Source organism: Engraulis encrasicolus, chromosome 1 (genome assembly GCF_034702125.1).
Source record: "Engraulis encrasicolus isolate BLACKSEA-1 chromosome 1, IST_EnEncr_1.0, whole genome shotgun sequence".
NCBI classification, from domain to species: domain Eukaryota; kingdom Metazoa; phylum Chordata; class Actinopteri; order Clupeiformes; family Engraulidae; genus Engraulis; species Engraulis encrasicolus.
Window position 1 is genome coordinate 18,861,879 of NC_085857.1, and position 17,500 is coordinate 18,879,378.

General features: G+C 48.6%; 1 protein-coding gene across 2 annotated transcripts in view; it reads left to right on the forward strand.

Annotated features, from left to right (window-relative positions):
- Window positions 1-17,500, forward strand: part of vasna (vasorin a) — a 79,299-nt gene that overhangs the window by 61,707 nt on the left and 92 nt on the right. The window contains exons 1-5 of one of the 2 annotated variants that reach the window (XM_063198508.1): window positions 4,609-4,636; window positions 8,854-10,160; window positions 11,667-12,053; window positions 12,876-13,270; window positions 15,478-17,500. The exon at window positions 15,478-17,500 is cut by the window's right edge and continues 92 nt beyond it. In XM_063198508.1, coding sequence (XP_063054578.1) covers window positions 9,195-10,160; window positions 11,667-12,053; window positions 12,876-13,270; window positions 15,478-15,952 — 2,223 coding nt within the window. In that variant the 5' untranslated portion in view covers window positions 4,609-4,636; window positions 8,854-9,194 and the 3' untranslated portion in view covers window positions 15,953-17,500. Of the gene's footprint in view, window positions 1-4,608; window positions 4,637-8,853; window positions 10,161-11,666; window positions 12,054-12,875; window positions 13,271-15,477 lie in introns of those variants that run through there. The other variant, XM_063198499.1, reaches the window with a different exon arrangement.

Consider the following 17,500-nt stretch of genomic DNA (forward strand, 5'->3'; position numbering starts at 1 on the left):
CATCTTTTTTCCAACATAACCCATCTGGGAGTGTTGGAGCCCCATCTGCCCATTGACCCAGCAATAGAGCCTCACTTTTTGGCCCAATTAACTCTGGCCGAGGAAACAGTAATTAAAAATCCTTGAGAATTTTAATGGTCACCTCTATGTCCCTGTCCCCTCTAACCATCAAAACCAAGTCATCAGCGTAGGCAGACAGCCGTATGGGGTTAATGAACTCAGGTAAAACCACACCACTTAATGCCCCCCTTAGCTTATTTAAAAGAGCTCTATTGCTAAGGAATACAGCATACCAGACAGTGAGCAACCCTGGCGTATCCCCCTACCAACCTTGAAGGGAGCACTTAAACCACCATTAATTTTCAGTATACTCTCCACATCATTGTACAGAACCCTGATCATGTTTACAAAGCTTTCGCTGAATCCAAAAGCAAGTAACGTGTCCCATAGGTACTTAAACTCCACGAGATCAAAGGCCTTAGTCTGATCTAAAGACACCAACCCCAGGTCGATCCCCAAATGTTTAGAAACATGTATCATGTCGCGGATTAATGATACATTGTCAAATATTGATCTACCGGGAACGCAGTAACTTTGGTCCGGATGGATAACCTGGTCCATTACTTTGGACAGTCTACTGGCCAAAACTTTAGACAATAATTTAAAATCACTACACAGGAGTGACACGGGCCTCCAGCAGCGGATATCGGAGAGGTCACCTTTTTTAGGGAGAAGTGTGAGGACCGCCCGGCGACAGCTCACCGGTAAGCGCCCCCTAGTGACACTATCACTGAGCACAGCAAGCAGATCCTCTCCTATCTCCGACCAGAAGCACTTAAAAAAGTCAACTGGGATGCCATCCAGGCCAGGAGCCTTTCCGCATTCCATCCCCTGAAGAGCTTTCTCAAGCTCCCCAAGTGTCAGGACGGCATCAAGCTCGGGAATGGACTCGACTGCAACCTGAGGCAAATTACTCAGAAAAAGGCCATCAGACCCCCCATCCTTGAGTTCACTCCTGTATAGATCTTGGTAGAATTGTGTAGCTCTTTGCGAATTTCAACAACATCTGTCAATAGAGCTCCAGATTGAGATTTAATGCATGAATAAATCTTTTCTGGCCATTTTTCTTTTCTAGACTAAAAAAAGTATTTAGACGGGACATCCATCTGCTCTACACCCCCGAAACCTTGAACGGACCAAAGCACCCTTGGCACTAATTCCCAGCAGCTCAGTTAACGCATTCTTCTTTTTAGCCAGATCATTAATTTCATCTTCATTCCCAGTAGAGAAAACCAGCATCTGAATTTCTTTTAGTTCCTTCTCCAAAATATCTATAGACTGGGCTCTGTCTCTTGTGATGTTTTGAGTGTACTGTTTACAAAGTTGCTGAATTTGTATTTTACCAACATCCCACCATTGTTGTAATGAGACAAAAGAACTCTTGCTTCCCTTAAAATCTGCCCAAAAAGTTTTAAAAACCTCCTTGAAATGTTTGTCATGGACGAGGGATGAATTAAAGTGCCAATAAGCACTTTTAGGCTTGACATCTTTCAAAGTGACACTACAATACAATAGCCAATGGTCAGAAAACCCCACAGGAACGATTACACAATTTCTAAAAATATTCAAATGATGTTTGTAACAATAAAATCTATCAAGCCTAGCCATGGAAATCATGTTGCTATGAGTATGTGTCCAGGTATACTGCCTTTGTTCTCTGTGAATGGTTCGCCATACATCACTTAAATCATGTGTGTGAAATGCATTGAATAAGTGTTCTACGTGACAGCATGTGTGGTTCTGAATGGTTTCTGTCAATATCACTTTCTGTACAATTGTAGTCCCCACCAACAAAAAGATATTCATCACTGCTACACCCAGCTATCAGGTGTGGATAACTGACTCAGAAAACCCACCCTCTCTGACGCGTTAGTAGGAGCATATACACAAATTATATTTAACACATGATTCTCAAAAAGTGCTCTAACTTTAAGTAGTCTTCCTGGAATTACTTCCAACAACTCATAGGAAATTGGCATAAAATTATTTGCAAATAATATAGCAACACCACCGCTAACAGAAGTATTATGACTTAGCAGAGAGAGCCCGGCCCATTCTAAACCCCATTCTGCAGCGTTAACCAAGTCACTATGCGTCTCTTGCAGGAGAGCGACGTCGAGGCGCTTCACCTTTAACAGTTCATAAAGCTCTGCTCTTTAAGGGGTCTCTTGCCCCGTTCACATTCAAGGAAGCAATGCGAACCTCACCCATGAAGAGCAAAATTAAAAGGAAAAGAAACATAAACATAATGTTTTCAAATAGGCTCGTTTCCATCTTCATCAGTGCCATACAGCTGATTATGCACCTTTGTAATAATCTTGCGCAACCGGTGATACTCTCGTCTGTTAACCAGACCATCTGCTATGAAACAATTTTGCTTTGGTCAAAAACTGCTCAACATCCGGAAAATACTGTTCAATTTTTGGACGTTTTTAGCATGCTTAGTTCGGCTAGGAAGTTTTTCACGTCTTTCTACAGTGTACACTTGGGAAGTAAAACCACTCGTGGGAATACTACAGTTAATGCTGCAGTCCGAGTCAAATTCGCTTTCTGTTTCCGTTTCAACTTCCCTGGCTGCACTTCTTAATTTTGCAGATTACTGGTCACCTTGGCCGTTTTATTTTTTATTTCATTTAGAGGTGGGCTCCGCCTCCTCTTCTGTCTATTTTTAGGCACTTTAAAAATTGGGGATACTTCCTCTGCTTCCATTTGAGAACCTTCGTCCTCAGCATCATTGTCATCCGACTTATCCCCCTTATCCTCAGCCACGCAATCAGCTGGTGCAACTGTGCTTTGTGCTGGCTCCGTCGGAGCACTGCCCTCCTCAACCAAACCCGCGGGTGAGCTTTGAGGAGGGGAGGCCTCCGGCGGTGGCACCGTACCTTCCCCATTTTCATGACCCCTCTCCGTGTTAGTATTAGCGGCAGTAGAAGCATTCGAGGCAGTTGGATTCCCCTCTGCCTCCTCAGAAGGGGCACCCTCCCTCCCCTCTGCCTCCTCAGAAGGGGCACCCTCCCTCCCCACACCTCCGGTAGTGGAATCATCTCTTCTTTCAGGACATAACCTCACTAAATGACCATTTTGACCGCATCCAAAACACTTCATCACGCTAGACGAGACATAAATAGGATAGACGAATCCATCCACAGTCACATTCAGCGTCAAGTCAAGATCCTCACGACTATTGTTTAACGTCATATAGACAAAACGTCTGAAGGACACGACATGTTTCAATTGTGCGGAGTTAGTGGAAATTGCGATCTTCCTAATGGGCGAAATTAACTTTCCGTAACGGGACAGAGTTTTTGTGAGAAACTCATCTTTGACAAAGGGGGGCACATTAGATATGATCACTTTTTTTGATGGTGTCGATAAGGGGAAAACAGAGGTGAATATGTCATTGATAACCACACCCTTCTCCACAATGGAGTTTGCGAGCTCCACAGTTTCCAAAAACAAAACTACCGCACTATTCATCCGAGCGCAGAGAGTATTTTATATCGTGACCAACCACCTCTCCCACTGCTAAACTGCAATCATGAACACTTGCGCTGGAGTTAATCTTGACCCCATGGCGCCGAGTCAGAGATTCAAACACTTCTCTACCTGAGGCCGCCATCCTGCCTGTACGGCAGGGCGCCCCGGTGCGAGAAATCACTCCACAAAACCACGAAACCCACGAACCACTAAACAACACCACTCAACGCGTAAGTAAAGTAGTAAACATGGCAAGGAAAGAAAAATAGAAAAGATAGAAAAGGATCAGAGACCCTGGCACAGCGGCCGCTCTCAGCACTCGCTCTCACACACACACACAAGCTCCACCCACACCGCGCAGATATGAGAGATATGAAGAGAGAGAGAAAGAGAGAGAGAGAGAGAGAGAGAGAAAGAGAGTGAGAGAGAGAGCACCAATGTGATGCAGCTGGCTTTGCAGAATGCTGGAAAACAGCAAACAGACTAACAGCGTGCCTTGATTTTGTGTCAGCATTATTGTGGAGTTGGGTGGGGATGTGTATAGAATGTGTGTGTGTGTGTGTGTGCACGCATGTGTGTGTGCGTGTGTGTATATGCGTGTATGTGTGTGTGTGCGTGTGTGTGTGTGTGGGTGGGGGTGTAGAAAGGTGGACTGGGCTGAAATTGGAGACACGTGTGATGGTGAGTTGAACCATATGCGTGCTTGGTCCCGAAACCTCCTTCAACAAAGTATGGGCCATAAATTTTGCAACCAAACCACTTTCATGCAGCTCTTCCCCTTCCCCCTCTATTCCTCTTTTCTTTCTTTCATTCTTTTTTTTTTTGTTAAGAGCGTCTTTCTTACCGCTGTGTCTATCCAGGTTGTGAAAAGTGTAAAGATCCCGCACTATTGTTTTTGTATGTTTGTTTGTTTGTTTGTTTGTTTGTTTGTTTGATCAATTCTTTCAATCTTTCTTTCTTTCTTTTCTTTCTTTTCTTTCTTTCTTTCTTTCTTTCTTTCTTTCTTTCTTTCTTTCTTTCTTTCTTTCTTTCTTTCTTTCTTTCTTTCTTTCCTGAACAGCATCGTATCTTCCCTCTGTGGATATATCAGCTGTGAAACGTAAGAAAAATCCCACATCTCCTCCGTTCTTTCTTTCTTTCTTTCTTTCTTTCTTTCTTTCTTTCTTTCTTTCTTTCTTTCTTTCTTTCTTTCTTTCTTTCCCTCCTGAAGAGCCTCTTCTTTCTTATCTCTGTCGATATACTGGACGGCTAGGCTAGTGAGAAGTAGAAGTCAGGTCCAGCAGCACATCACAGTGGAGAGGGACATGTCATGCCAGATGATGTCACCGAGGAGCGCAGGAGGGGGGGTGGGGGGGGGGGGGGGGGTGATTGGGCAGCCGGTGGTCAGACTTGTTGACATGTGCCTTTTGATGTGCAACTCCCCCCCTCCCCCCTACACAGAACTACATACAAAAGGAGGAGTGCAACAGAGCAGAGTATGGGGGTTTCACAAACGCCCCTCGGCACACTTGTAAGAGAAAGGCAAACCCAGACTCTTTTGTCTTTTGCCTGTTTTTGTTCTTATTATTCTTTTCTGTCTTTCTTTTTTTTCTTTCTTTCTTTTTCTTTCTTTCTTTCTTTCTTTCTTTCTTTCTTTCTTTCTTTCTTTCTTTCTTTCTTTCTTTCTTTCTTTCTTTCTTTCTTTCTTTCTTTCTTTCTTTCAGTACAGTGGAGAGATGCCCACATCAGACCACACAGACACTCACACTCTTTCTTTTCTTTCTTTATTTTTTTGGTCTTTTTTGTCTTTCTTTCTCCCGCTCTGGTCTGTTTCACAGGGCTCATTCGCTCGCTGCTTGGCGTGATCCTCTGCTTTAGGGAGAATTTGTTTTTATGTCCTAAACGCCGCTCAAGGTTTTAAGGGGGAGATTTGTGATATCAACTCAGAAGTCATCGCTCTCTTGCTCACACAATCACTCACTCACTGGCCTAAATACACACACACACACACACACACACACACACACACACACACACACACACACACACACACACACACACACACACACACACACACACACACACACACACTCGCATGCACACACACACACACGCATGCACGCACACACACAGCCACATACACGATCAAACATACGCACATACACTCACACATAATCTCATGTATTCCCCCAAGCACTTGCACACGTACAGTATATCCAGACACAAACAATGTGTGTGTGTCCGTGTAATGTGGGTGGGAATGCATGCTACACTGTTACAGGGCTGCGCTGGACTGCACTGCACTGGGCTGCACTGGGCTGTGCTGCACTGCTGCGCTTCACTGCGCTGGGCTGGGCTGCGCTGGGCTGCGCTGTGCTGCACTAGGCTGCACTACGCTGGGCTGTACTGGGCTGCACTGGGCTGCACTGCACCGGGCTCAGGGCTGAGCTGGGCTGCGCTGGGCTGGGCTGCACTGGGCTGGGCTGCACTGGGCTGGGCTGCACTGGGCTGCGCTGGGCTGCACTGGGTTGTGCTGCACTGCGCTGCACTGGGCTGGGCTGCACGTGGCTGCGCTGGGCTGCACTGGGCTGCACTGCACCGGGCTCAGGGCTGAGCTGGGCTGCGCTGGGCTGCGCTGGGCTGGGCTGCGCTGGGCTGCGCTGGGCTGGGCTGCACTAGGCTGCACTACGCTGGGCTGTACTGGGCTGCACTGCACTGCGCTGGGCTGCATGCGCTTCACTGGGCTGCGCTGGGCTGCACCGGGCTGCGCTGCACCGGGCTGCACTGGGCTGCACTGGGCTGGGCTGCGCTACGCTGCACTGCACCGGGCTGCACTGGGCTGCACTGGGCTGCACTGGGCTGCACTGGGCTGCACTGGGCTGCACTGGGCTGCACTGGGCTGCACTGGGCTGCACTGGGCTGCACTGGGCTGCACTGGGCTGGGCTGCACTGGGCTGGGCTGCACTGGGCTGCGCTGGGCTGCACTGGGTTGTGCTGCACTGGGTTGGACTGCGCTGCACTGCACTGGGCTGCACTGGGCTGCGCTGGGCTGCATGCGCTGCACTGCACTGCACTGCACTGCACTGGGCTCATATACTGCACTGCACTGGGCTGCACTGCACTGCACTGGGCTGCGCCGGCCTCGTATCTTCCCTCTGTGGATATATCAGATGTGAAACGTAACAAATATCACACATCTCCCTCCGTTCTTTCTTTCTTTCTTTCTTTCTTTCTTTCTTTCTTTCTTTCTTTCTTTCTTTCTTTCTTTCTTTCTTTCTTTCTTTCTTTCTTTCTTTCTTTCTTCCTTTCTTTCTTCCTTTCTTTCTTTCCTTCCTGAAGAGCCTCTTCTTTCTTATCTCTGTCGATATCCTGGACGGCTATAGTGAGAAGCAGAAGTCAGGTCCAGCAGCACATCACAGGTCCAGCTGCACTGCACTGCGCTGCACCGGGGTTGCTCAGGGCTGTGCTGGGCTGCGCTGGGCTGCACCGGGTTCAGGGCTGCTGTTTATTTGTCTGCTTCAGCCCCTCTTATGAGCAGCACATAGAGCCACAGGGCTCACGCTCGTGTGTGGTATCTTTGCTCCGCGTGTGTGAGTGTGACTGGGTATAGTGTACCGTAGGTGAGAGTGTAAACGTGGGTCGCCGTGTGTGTGTGTGCATGTGTGGGTGTGGGTGGGTGCGTGTGTGTGTGTGTGTGTGTGTGTGGGGGGGGTGCTTGCATGTGTGTGTGTGTGTGTGTGTGTGTGTGTGTGTGTGTGGGTAGGTGTGTGTGTTTGTGGGGGGGGGGGTGTGGGCTTGCATGCTTGTGTGTGTGTGTGTGTGTGTGTGCGCGCGCGTGTGTGTTTGCACAGGCGTGTTTGTATGGAGTAGCCCGTCAGAGTTTGTGTGGGTACAGGGCCAGCGGCGCCACACGCCTCACTCTGGGCCAGATCATAAGGCGGACATACAGTACTCTGAACACATGGGTGGGCTTAGAGAGAGAGAGAGCGAGAGAGAGAGAGAGAGAGAGAGAGGGTGAGAGAGAGAGAGAGAGACAGAGACAGAGACAGAGACAGAGAATAGAGGGCCACTCTCACCCAGATCTTTGACAAGTCTGAGCACATGGGAGACAGACAGACAGACAGACAGACAGACAGACAGACAGGACAAAATAAAGAGAGAAAGAGAGGTCAACCCACAGTTAAATGAAGGCCATGATGACAGACAGACAGGCAGACAGGCAGACAGGCAGTCAGACAGGACAAAATAAAGAGAGAAAGACAGGTCAATTCACAGTTAAATGAAGGCCATGATGACAGAGAGAGAGAGAGAGAGAGAGAGAGAGAGAGAGAGAGAGAGAGAGAGAGAGAGAGAGAGAGAGAATAGAGGGCCACTCTCACCCAGGTATTTGTCAAGTCTAAGCACATGGGAGAGAGAGAGACAGACAGACAGGCAGACAGACAGGCAGACAGACAGACAGACAGACAGGACAAAATAAAGAGAGAAAGAGAGGTCAACCCACAGTTAAATGAAGGCCATGATGACAGAGAGACAATAAGAGAAGGAGAGAGCAAGAGAGAGAGAGAGAGAGAGAGAGAGAGAGAGAGAGAGAGAGAGAGAGAGAGGGAGAGAAAGAAAGAGAGAGAGGGAGAATAAAGAAGAGACCCACAGAGACAAGGTCCACCACCACACAAAGTGATTCCTTATCCAGCATGGCTGTACACACTGTTTTCCTGGGCAGGTGACCAGGATCGTCGTCCGAGCACAAAGCCTCATGCCAGCCCTTCACGACAAGTCAAGCTCGTGTCTGTGGCAACCGCATAGAATTGGGAAAAAACGCCATAGTGTTTATGTAACAGACTTTGTAACTCTTTGTAAATGGTATCGTACGACAATAGCGGCTGGCTGGATATGTGTTGAGACTCTTTCAAGACTACCCTGGAAAAGGTTTTGCACATTTGGTTTATGCAGTATGGTGGTGGTGGGTTTTGAATCGGGTCATCTGTGGTGTAGAATGGGAAATGTAATAGAAGATTTAATGGTACAATACCACATCTGTGTCGCATTGTTTTTTATGTCATTCCAAATCATGATTTGATTTTTTTTTTTAAACTAGTGAAAACTAGTAAAGTTGGTCACGCCTGTAATTACACTGGTAGTAGGTTCTGGTCCATCTGTTCATTCATTCATTCATTCATTCATCCATTCATTCATCCATTCATTCATTCATTCATTCATTCATTCATTCACTCTACACAGTAAGAATTTACCACAATCTCTGTACAAATATAGTATCTGTGTGCCATGATAATTGTCCTGTCCCTAAACTCTCTCTCCTCTCTGTTTTCATTGTTGCAGGAGGGAGTGGGCAGACAGACAGACCACAAACAAGACAGTGCAGTCTGGGGAGGGAATAGACAAGCCTACGGACCATCAGCCACACAGTCCACTGTCGTCTGTGCAGTACGACCTACAGGCCGAGAGACACAGCCAGCCAGTTCACTGCCATCTGTGCAGTCCGACCTACAGGCCGAGAGACACAGCCAGCCAGTCCACTGCCATCTGTGCAGACACACATACAGACTGAGAGACAGTCCAGTCCAGTCCACTGCCATCTGTGCAGACACACATACAGACTGATAAACAGTCCAGTCCAGTCCAGTCCACTCTGGAAGGGGACAGCCAGACAGTGAGACAGGATGAGGTCCCTCACTCCAAGATGTCCGCCCCCGCTCCTCCTCCTCCTACTACTCCTCCTACCCTCCCCTGGCCTTAGCAGCGAGTGCCCGGAGAGCTGCAGCTGCATGCCCGGCGGCGACAGCATCTTCTGCATGGAACGGCGCTCCAGCCACATGCCCAGCTCCATCCCCTCCACCACCAAGCACCTCTACGTGTTCCAGAACGACATCGAGGCGCTGTCCGAGGAAGACTTTGCGGGGCTCGGCGGCCTCGAGTCGCTGGACCTGAGCCAGAACGAGCTGACGGAGCTGCCCGACGGCGTCTTCTCCCAGCTCTCCTCGCTCCGCAACTTGGACCTGTCGGCCAACCAGATCGCGCACGTCTCCGAGCGCTGCTTCCGGGGCCTGGCCTCCCTGGAGCGCCTCTACCTCTTCAACAACCGCATCCAGAGCATCCACCCGGACACCTTCGAGGGCCTGGACAAGCTGCTGGAGCTCAAGCTGCAGCTCAACGCCTTCGCGGTGCTGCCGCCCATACGCCTCTCCCAGCTCCTGCTGCTGGACATCAGCCACAACCGCATCCAGCCGCCGGCCGCCTCGGACCTCCAGAGCCCCAAGCTGGAGTCCCTGAAGATGGCCGGGCTGGGCCTCACCGACCTGGACGAGGAGCTGATGAGCTCCCTGCACAACCTCCACGACCTGGACCTCTCCCAGAACCAGCTGGTGGCCATGCCCGCCGCCCTCAGGTCCGCGCGGGGGCTGATCAGCCTCAGCCTGGCCTCCAACCAGCTGGGAGGGCTGGTGAAGGAGGACTTTGAGAACCTGGTCTCGCTGCAGGAGTTGGATCTGAGTCACCTGAACCTCCAGGGTTTTCCGGAGGGCTTCTTTCAGCTCTTCCCCAGGCTGAGGGAGCTGACGGCCGCAGAGAACCCTTTCAACTGCCTGTGCCCGCTGGCCTGGTTCCCTTCCTGGCTCAGGAACCACAAGGTGTTTATTTGTGTTTATTTGTCATTTATTTCTGCCCTACATAGGTAAAGTGCAGTTATTACATATTTTGTCAAAAATTGAATTTAGACCGAAAATGGTGTTCGTCACACCTCTTGTGACAAATCCCAATGTTGCAAATGAGTCTGTGGGTTGGATGACAAGAGGTTACAATCAAGTCCGCGGACAGGGCAAGACAAAGGGGTATGTTGTCCCGGGCCCAGGGAGATAGGGCGCCCAGAATCAGGTCCCCATTACATATTGGGTAGGGGGCCCTTTCAGATGACTTTGTCCCGGGCCCAGCAAAAGCTGTCAGCGGCCCTGGTTACTATATCCAACCTGATACTAAGGCTTTGAAGGCATTTTTCCCCGTTTCAATACTGGTGTAGTTATTGCACCTTGTCTTCGTAGGGCAGAATTTTTCAGCTAAGCTAACGTTTGTATTTGTGAGATGCATCTCGTATGTGGATTTGGGATATATGTTTGATCTGTCTTCTGTAGGTTGCTACACACCCACACCTTATTTGCCCTCGGGATTAAAACCTCATAACGTGGACTATTCGGACAGTGGAAAGCTGTACTAGTTATTGAACTTTATTACCATACTCAAAGATTTACTATACTATTGCATTACAGTGTACAATTCATTACAACTTGGTCATTGACATTTGTGGAGCAGCATGTAGCCTTTGTGCAGATGGGCCGACTCAACTGTCTCTATTACATTGCCGAGAGCAACAGAAGACTTGGGTTTTTATTTTTTATTTTTTTATTTTACCTTTATTTAACCAGGGAAATAAAATCACATTGAGAATAAAATTCTCTTTTACAAGTGAGCCCTGGCCAAGGCGGCAGCACACATAACAGTTACATTTACAGACAGGACACAGACAAAACAAAAATTACACAATAAAAGCCATAAAATAATAAACATAAAACAAGATTAGAAGGAGATTATAATATTAAAAGCAAGTGCAGACAGATTTAAAAGTGTCATTAAGATAAAAACAGCAAGCTTAAGAGATTTCTGCAGTTCATTCCAGTGAGTTGGGGCACAATGAATAAAAGCAGTTTTACCAAATTCTGTTTTTATCATGGGGACATTTAAAACAATGTAGCTACTTGAGCGTAGGTTGTATCCTTGACTGCTAAAAGATAAAAGGCTCTGTATATACAAGGGGGTGTTACCGTTTTGATTACAGTTAGGTTATAACATAGGCTCTGATGCAGTGGTGTAGTCTACTTTTTTGTGGTGGGTAAACTGTATATGTAAGCATTTTTTTGAGGTGGGTATACTGTATATATTTGAGCTTCTCTAAATAATGGATCAATCAATTTTAGGTGAGTATACTGAAATCCCTGACATTTTGAGGTGGGTATACCGTGTATACCTGCGTTCTACGTAGACAACACCACTGGCTCTGCGCAAAGGAGTTAATAACAGTGGCCATGTCTTAACAAATTACCGGTAATAACTCTACTCTACACTACTCTACTGTACTCTACTAGGTGTCCCTGGGCCGCAAGGAGGAGACGCGCTGCCACTTCCCCCCCAGCAACGCGGGCCGCGTCCTGGTCGAACTGGACCACCGGGACTTCGGCTGCCCCGTCACCACCACCGTGGCCACCCGCCCGCCCACCGTCAGCAGCACCCTGGCCCCGCCGTCCCCAACGCCAGGCACGGGAACCGGAACTGGCACCGGGACCACCACGCCATCCCTGCCCAGCTACATCACCCCTTCCCTGGAGGCTGGAGACCCCCATCACCCCCCACATCACCCCCACCCGCCGGCAGCCTCCCCCAGCGGCGCCGAGGAGGGGGACCGCGAGGAGCTGATGTGTCCCGCCACCATCTGTTTGAACGGGGGCACTTGCAAGTTCAACCAGCAGGGACAGGTGGGTTTTTGCGTGTGTGTGTGTGTGTGTGTGTGTGTGTGTGTGTGTGTGTGTGTGTGTGTGTGTGTGTGTGTGTGTGTGTGTGTGTGTGTGTGTGTGTGTGTGTGTGTGTGTGTGTGTGTGTGTGTGTGTGTGTGTGTGTGTGTGCACGTGTGTGTGTGTGTGTGTGTGTGTGTGTGTGTGTGTGTGTGTGTGTGTGTGTGTGTGTGTGTGTGTGTGTGTGTGTGTGTGTGTGTGCGTGCGCCCATTTTCAGTTTGGAGAGATGCAATTGCAATGCGTCTCATGTGATGTCACACATTAAGGGTGCACCAACAGAGTTGTCCATATTGAATGCAGAAATTGTCCCTTCCACAAATTTTATGGGATGTATTATTAACGTGGCTGGGTATGAATGAGTCTGCTGTCCTTTCAATTAAGTCATTAAAGGGACACTGTGTGAGATTTTTAGTTGTTTATTTCCAGAATTCATGCTGCCCATTCACTAATGTTACCTTTTTCATGAATACTTAACACCACCATCAAATTCTAAATATTCATTATGACTGGAAAAATTGCACTTTTCATACATGAAAAGGGGGATCTTCTCCATGGTCCGCCATTTTGAATTTCCAAAAATAGCCATTTTTAGCTGCAAAAATGACTGTACAGTACTTGGACCATAATAGAAAATATTTGTTTATTACTTAGTAAACCTTCATGTAAAGATCAAATTTGGCAATAGGCAGCCCAGTTTCAATGAGCAGCATAGTTGCAGTACCCTTTTTGACCATTTCCTGCACAGTGTCCCTTTAAAAGTAAATAAATGAATAAAACTTTGACAGGTGGAGTGTTTGTGCCCGCCTGACACCACGGGCATCTACTGCGAAGACCTGGAGGAGTCCCCGTCGCTCCCCTCCTCGCCTCGGATCGCCGTGGCCCCCGCCGCCACCGCGGCGGCCACGCCGGAGCCGGACATCAGCGCGCTGCTGGTGACCAGCACCTCCATCACAGTGGACCTGCACCGCTACATCGAGACGCGGCCGCACATCCGCGGCATCCGGCTGACCTACCGCAGCCTGTCCGGGCCCGACCCGCGGCCCATCCGCCTCAGCATCCCCATCTCCTACCCGGAGTACACGCTGCGCGCCCTGCGGCCCAACAGCACCTACTTGGTCTGCGCCGGCAACTTCGGGGAGGACGAGGCCGACGACACGGCCGCCGAGACCTGCTGTACCAGGTAATGAGGATCAGGTTTAGGATCAGTCGATCTATCCATTTCTATGTATTAGGGACCGTGTACAATTAAAGGGGTATGCCACTATTTTGGGGCTTAATACAGTTAAAATTGTTGGCCAGGGTTTATAAAGGTGGTAAAGTGTCTAAAGTGTCATGCTAATGCTACACGGATCCATTGACTTTCACTAGCTTAGCGACATATTCCCTCTTTTAACTTGTCTTAAAGCAAGACAACGCTTAAAGTGGTAGTTCGCTATTTTAGACATTAAGCCCTGTTTGTGTGACTTCTGGGGTGAAGTAGAGATGTTCTCATCACAATTTTGACATTTGGTGCTGAACGGAGCATTTGGGTATCCAAGACTGCAGCCCCCCCACCTTTACATTGACTCCATAGAGCACTCAAGCAATCGATTATAAAATGGCATTAAACTTTTGTTTGAGAAGACATGGAACTCACCGTGTGGTCAGTGGTAGACAGCGATAAATTGACCCGAAAATTGCAGTGAAATATGCCTTCTAACTGTTGTTTAGCATTTGGCGGACCTATTTTTCCCCAGACGCCGTTGAATAGCAGTAGACATCCAGCCAGTAGGTAGCGATAGTGTGTTGTTAATGTAGACATCAAGGAGCGAGGTAGAACGGCTATCTCTGAGCGGGGCTGGCTACAAAAACTACAGCTTGCATACAAACCATAGATAGTAACGTAAACAAACGCACCCCCATTTCCGGTCGCGCGGAGTAATACTAGTCAAACCAATACAATCAATGAAGACGGACAATAATGAATATATCTTCTCTGGAAGCGTATTTCGCGGTGATTTTCGAGCCAACGTATCGCTGCCCACCTCTGACCACTCGGTGAGTTTCATGTCTCTGCAAACGAAAGTTTAATGCCATTTTATGATCGATTGCTTGAGTGCTTCATTGGAGTCAATGTAAAGGTGGGGGGGCTGCAGTCTTGAATACCCAAATGCTCCGTTCAGAACCAAATGTCAAAATTGTGATGAGAACATCTCTACTTCACCCCAGAAGTCACACAAACAAGGCTTAATGTCTAAAATAGCGAACTACCACTTTAACATGAAAAATAAGACACTTTACCACCTTTATAAACCCCAGCCAACGATTTTAACTGTATTAAGCCCCAAAATAGTGGCATACCCCTTTAAGAAAGCAGAGAATGTGCGCCCATCAGTGGCACAGGTGCTGGTCAAAATTGATAAATATCCATAACATTGGTAATGCTCCCAGTTGTTTAATGGCACAAACACATTAAACATTGTGCCATAAAACAATTGGGAAAATTTACAGTGTTGCAGACATTTATCATTACATTTATCATTTATCATTATCATATATCATCATTATGTACAATTAAAACAAACATTTTGCCATTTCATGCATTGTGCCAGAGTTAGCCTCAGGCTAACTGGAGTGGATATTTGTTGGGGCTTTTTTGTTGTGCATATTTCCAGGTAGGCCTGTCTCAGAGCAGACAGGATGCCAGTGGGAGAGAGATGGGGGTAGGGTTGAGAAGTAACGCAGGTTACACTCAAACCCTGGTCCGCGGGGACGCTGTGGCGCAGCGCGCTAAGCCCCCCACATTTGGGCTTGCATGCCCACACGGACCCTGGTTCGAGTCCGGCCGGGGTCATTTCCCGATCCCACCCCGTCTCTCACATTCGCTTCCTGTCACCATCTCAGACTGTCCTATCAAATAAAGGCATAAAAGCCCCTAAAAATATATTTTAGAAAAAACTGCATGCGCCCCTGCACCCCAGAATCAGTGATCATTAGGGGTTGTTGCAAGTATGGGCAATTTACGTACATGTATATTGTATGCATATACTGCATGTACTGCATGTAAGACATAAATCTGAGAAGTCTGACAAGTGTTGTCCTTAGATTGACCGATTTGATGTGAAACTGAAAATCCCCATGGGACAAACAAAGACAAAATCTAGTCTAATCTAATATTCTCTACTCTACTCTACTCTACTGTACTCTACACTACACTACTATACTCTGCTCTACTCTACTCTGCTCTTCTCTTCTCTTCTCTTCTCTTCTCTACTCTACTCTACTCTACTCTACTCTACTCTACTCTACTCTTCTCTTCTCTTCTCTTCTCTTCTCTTCTCTTCTCTTCTCTACTCTACTCTACTCTACTCTGCTCTTCTCTGCTCTGCTCTGCTCTACTCTCTTCAGGGCGCGGACGGATGACTACCCAGCGCAGCAGCCGGAGCCAGCCCACACCGAGGGTCCCCCGGTGTCCCTGCTGCAGCTGGCTCTGGCCGGCCTGGCCCTAGTGATGGTGGTGATGGCCTGCCTGTTGGCCGCCTGGTTCCTACGCAGGCGGCGGAGGAGGAAGCTGGCCAAGGCTGGGCACATAGAGCTGGACACTGAGGGGGGAGAGCACACGGAGCTGGAGGGGGTGAAGGCCTGTTTGGAGAACGGCAACGGGAACGGTGGAGTGGGTGGTGGTGGTGGTGGTGGTGGTGTTGGGGGCGCGCTTCCCCAAAAGCAGCCGGCCGAGATCATCATGACCTGCTCCTCCCCCAGTAGTCCGACGCAGACCACCACGCCGAACGGCATAGAGTACGAAGCGCTGCTCGTGCAAGGGGGGGGGCAACACCATCAGGGTGGCACCACCAACAACAACGTGAAGCCCTCGTACTTCTGAAGCCTGGACACGAGACAGAGAGAGAGCAAGAGACAGTCAACAGAGTGTAGTTGAAGGCAACTGGACTTCTTCTTCTTCGCAGCGTTAACTACAACTAAACTCTTTTGACTAGGCTGACCGGGATGAATGAGAATCCTCACAGACGAAAGAGAGAGGGAGAAGCAGCTTTTCAGCTGTAGGTGTTCTTTTACAGTAAGGACAGCTATTCTGCTGCCGTTCAGACCACCAGCCCATAGTGGGCGCTCTGTCTGGCTTTGCCTTTTACCTTACTATTCCCATTCTTCCCCCAATACAATGGCTACGCTGCGGGCTAACTGACTGCTAACTGCTCCAGAGCAAGTGTGAGAGGAAATGTGAAAAAACAGTTCTGCTCAGCCTGGCTTTGGCCTTGGCCTTGAACCTTACCTAACCATACTCCCCTTCTCTCCCTAAACAGTGGCCATTCCAGTGGCTAACTGACTGGGCTAACTGCTTAAGAAAAAGCGAGAGAAGAAACGACGCCTGCTAAGCTGTTGCTCTGCCTGGCTTTGAACTTTACCTTACTTTCTTTCTCCCCCAAGCCAAACAACAGCCATGCCGATGGCTAACGGACTGCTCAACTTCTCAAGAGCAAGGAGAGAAAAAAAAACACACACACATACACACACCCAAGCCAGCTTAACTTTCGCTTTGCCAAAAAAAATCCCAGTATTGAAAAGTGCAATTGCCTACGGAGGTGTTTTTTTTGTTTGTTTGTTATTTTCATCGACTTTTGCTCTTGAAAATGAAGGTGCCTTTTTATATTGTCGCATTTCTCATATGTCTGGCTGGCTTGTATCGTAACGATTTCTTTTTGTACCCGTAAAACTCAAAAGATGTAATAACTTTTGCAAATCGTTGTTGCTGGACGGACTTGAGGGGAAGGAGTCGTTGCGTCGAGACACGGGGGAGTGTGCTGGGAAGACTGTCGTACAGTAACTGTAAAATTGGCCCCAGTCCCAAGCAGGGCCGCTGATAGCTTTTGCCAGGCCCAGGACAAAGTCATCTGAAAGGGCCCCCACCCCCCATCCATCGCATACAATGTGAAAACCCAGGCTTGGGGCCCCTCTCTTTCTGGGCCCTGGACAACTGAACCCTTTGCCCCCCCCCCTGGGCCCAAGGACTGACTGAGAGAGTTGAGGCCGTGGGGAGCCAGAGGGAGGAGAAGGAATATTGAGAAAGGGAGTGGAGAGATGAGGAGAGAGAGAGAGAGAGAGAGAGAGAGAGAGAGAGAGAGAGAGAGAGAGAGAGAGAGAGAGAGAGAGAGTTGGTGGGACGGTTGTTTGGGGGATTGGGGAGAAAGGGAAAGAACAGGAAACTCACCGAAGTGAGTGAATGTGTGTGTCGTGTGTGTGTGTGTGTCATGTGCGTGTATGTGTGTGTGTGTGTGTGTGTGTGTGTGTGTGTGTGTGTGTGTGTGTGTGTGTGTGTGTGGCGTGTGTGTGTGACAGCGTGCGACACAACACGGCGGGCCGACACACACCAGGGCTGCTGTGAGTGAGCACTTTTGTCACCGTGGCGATGGGCCAT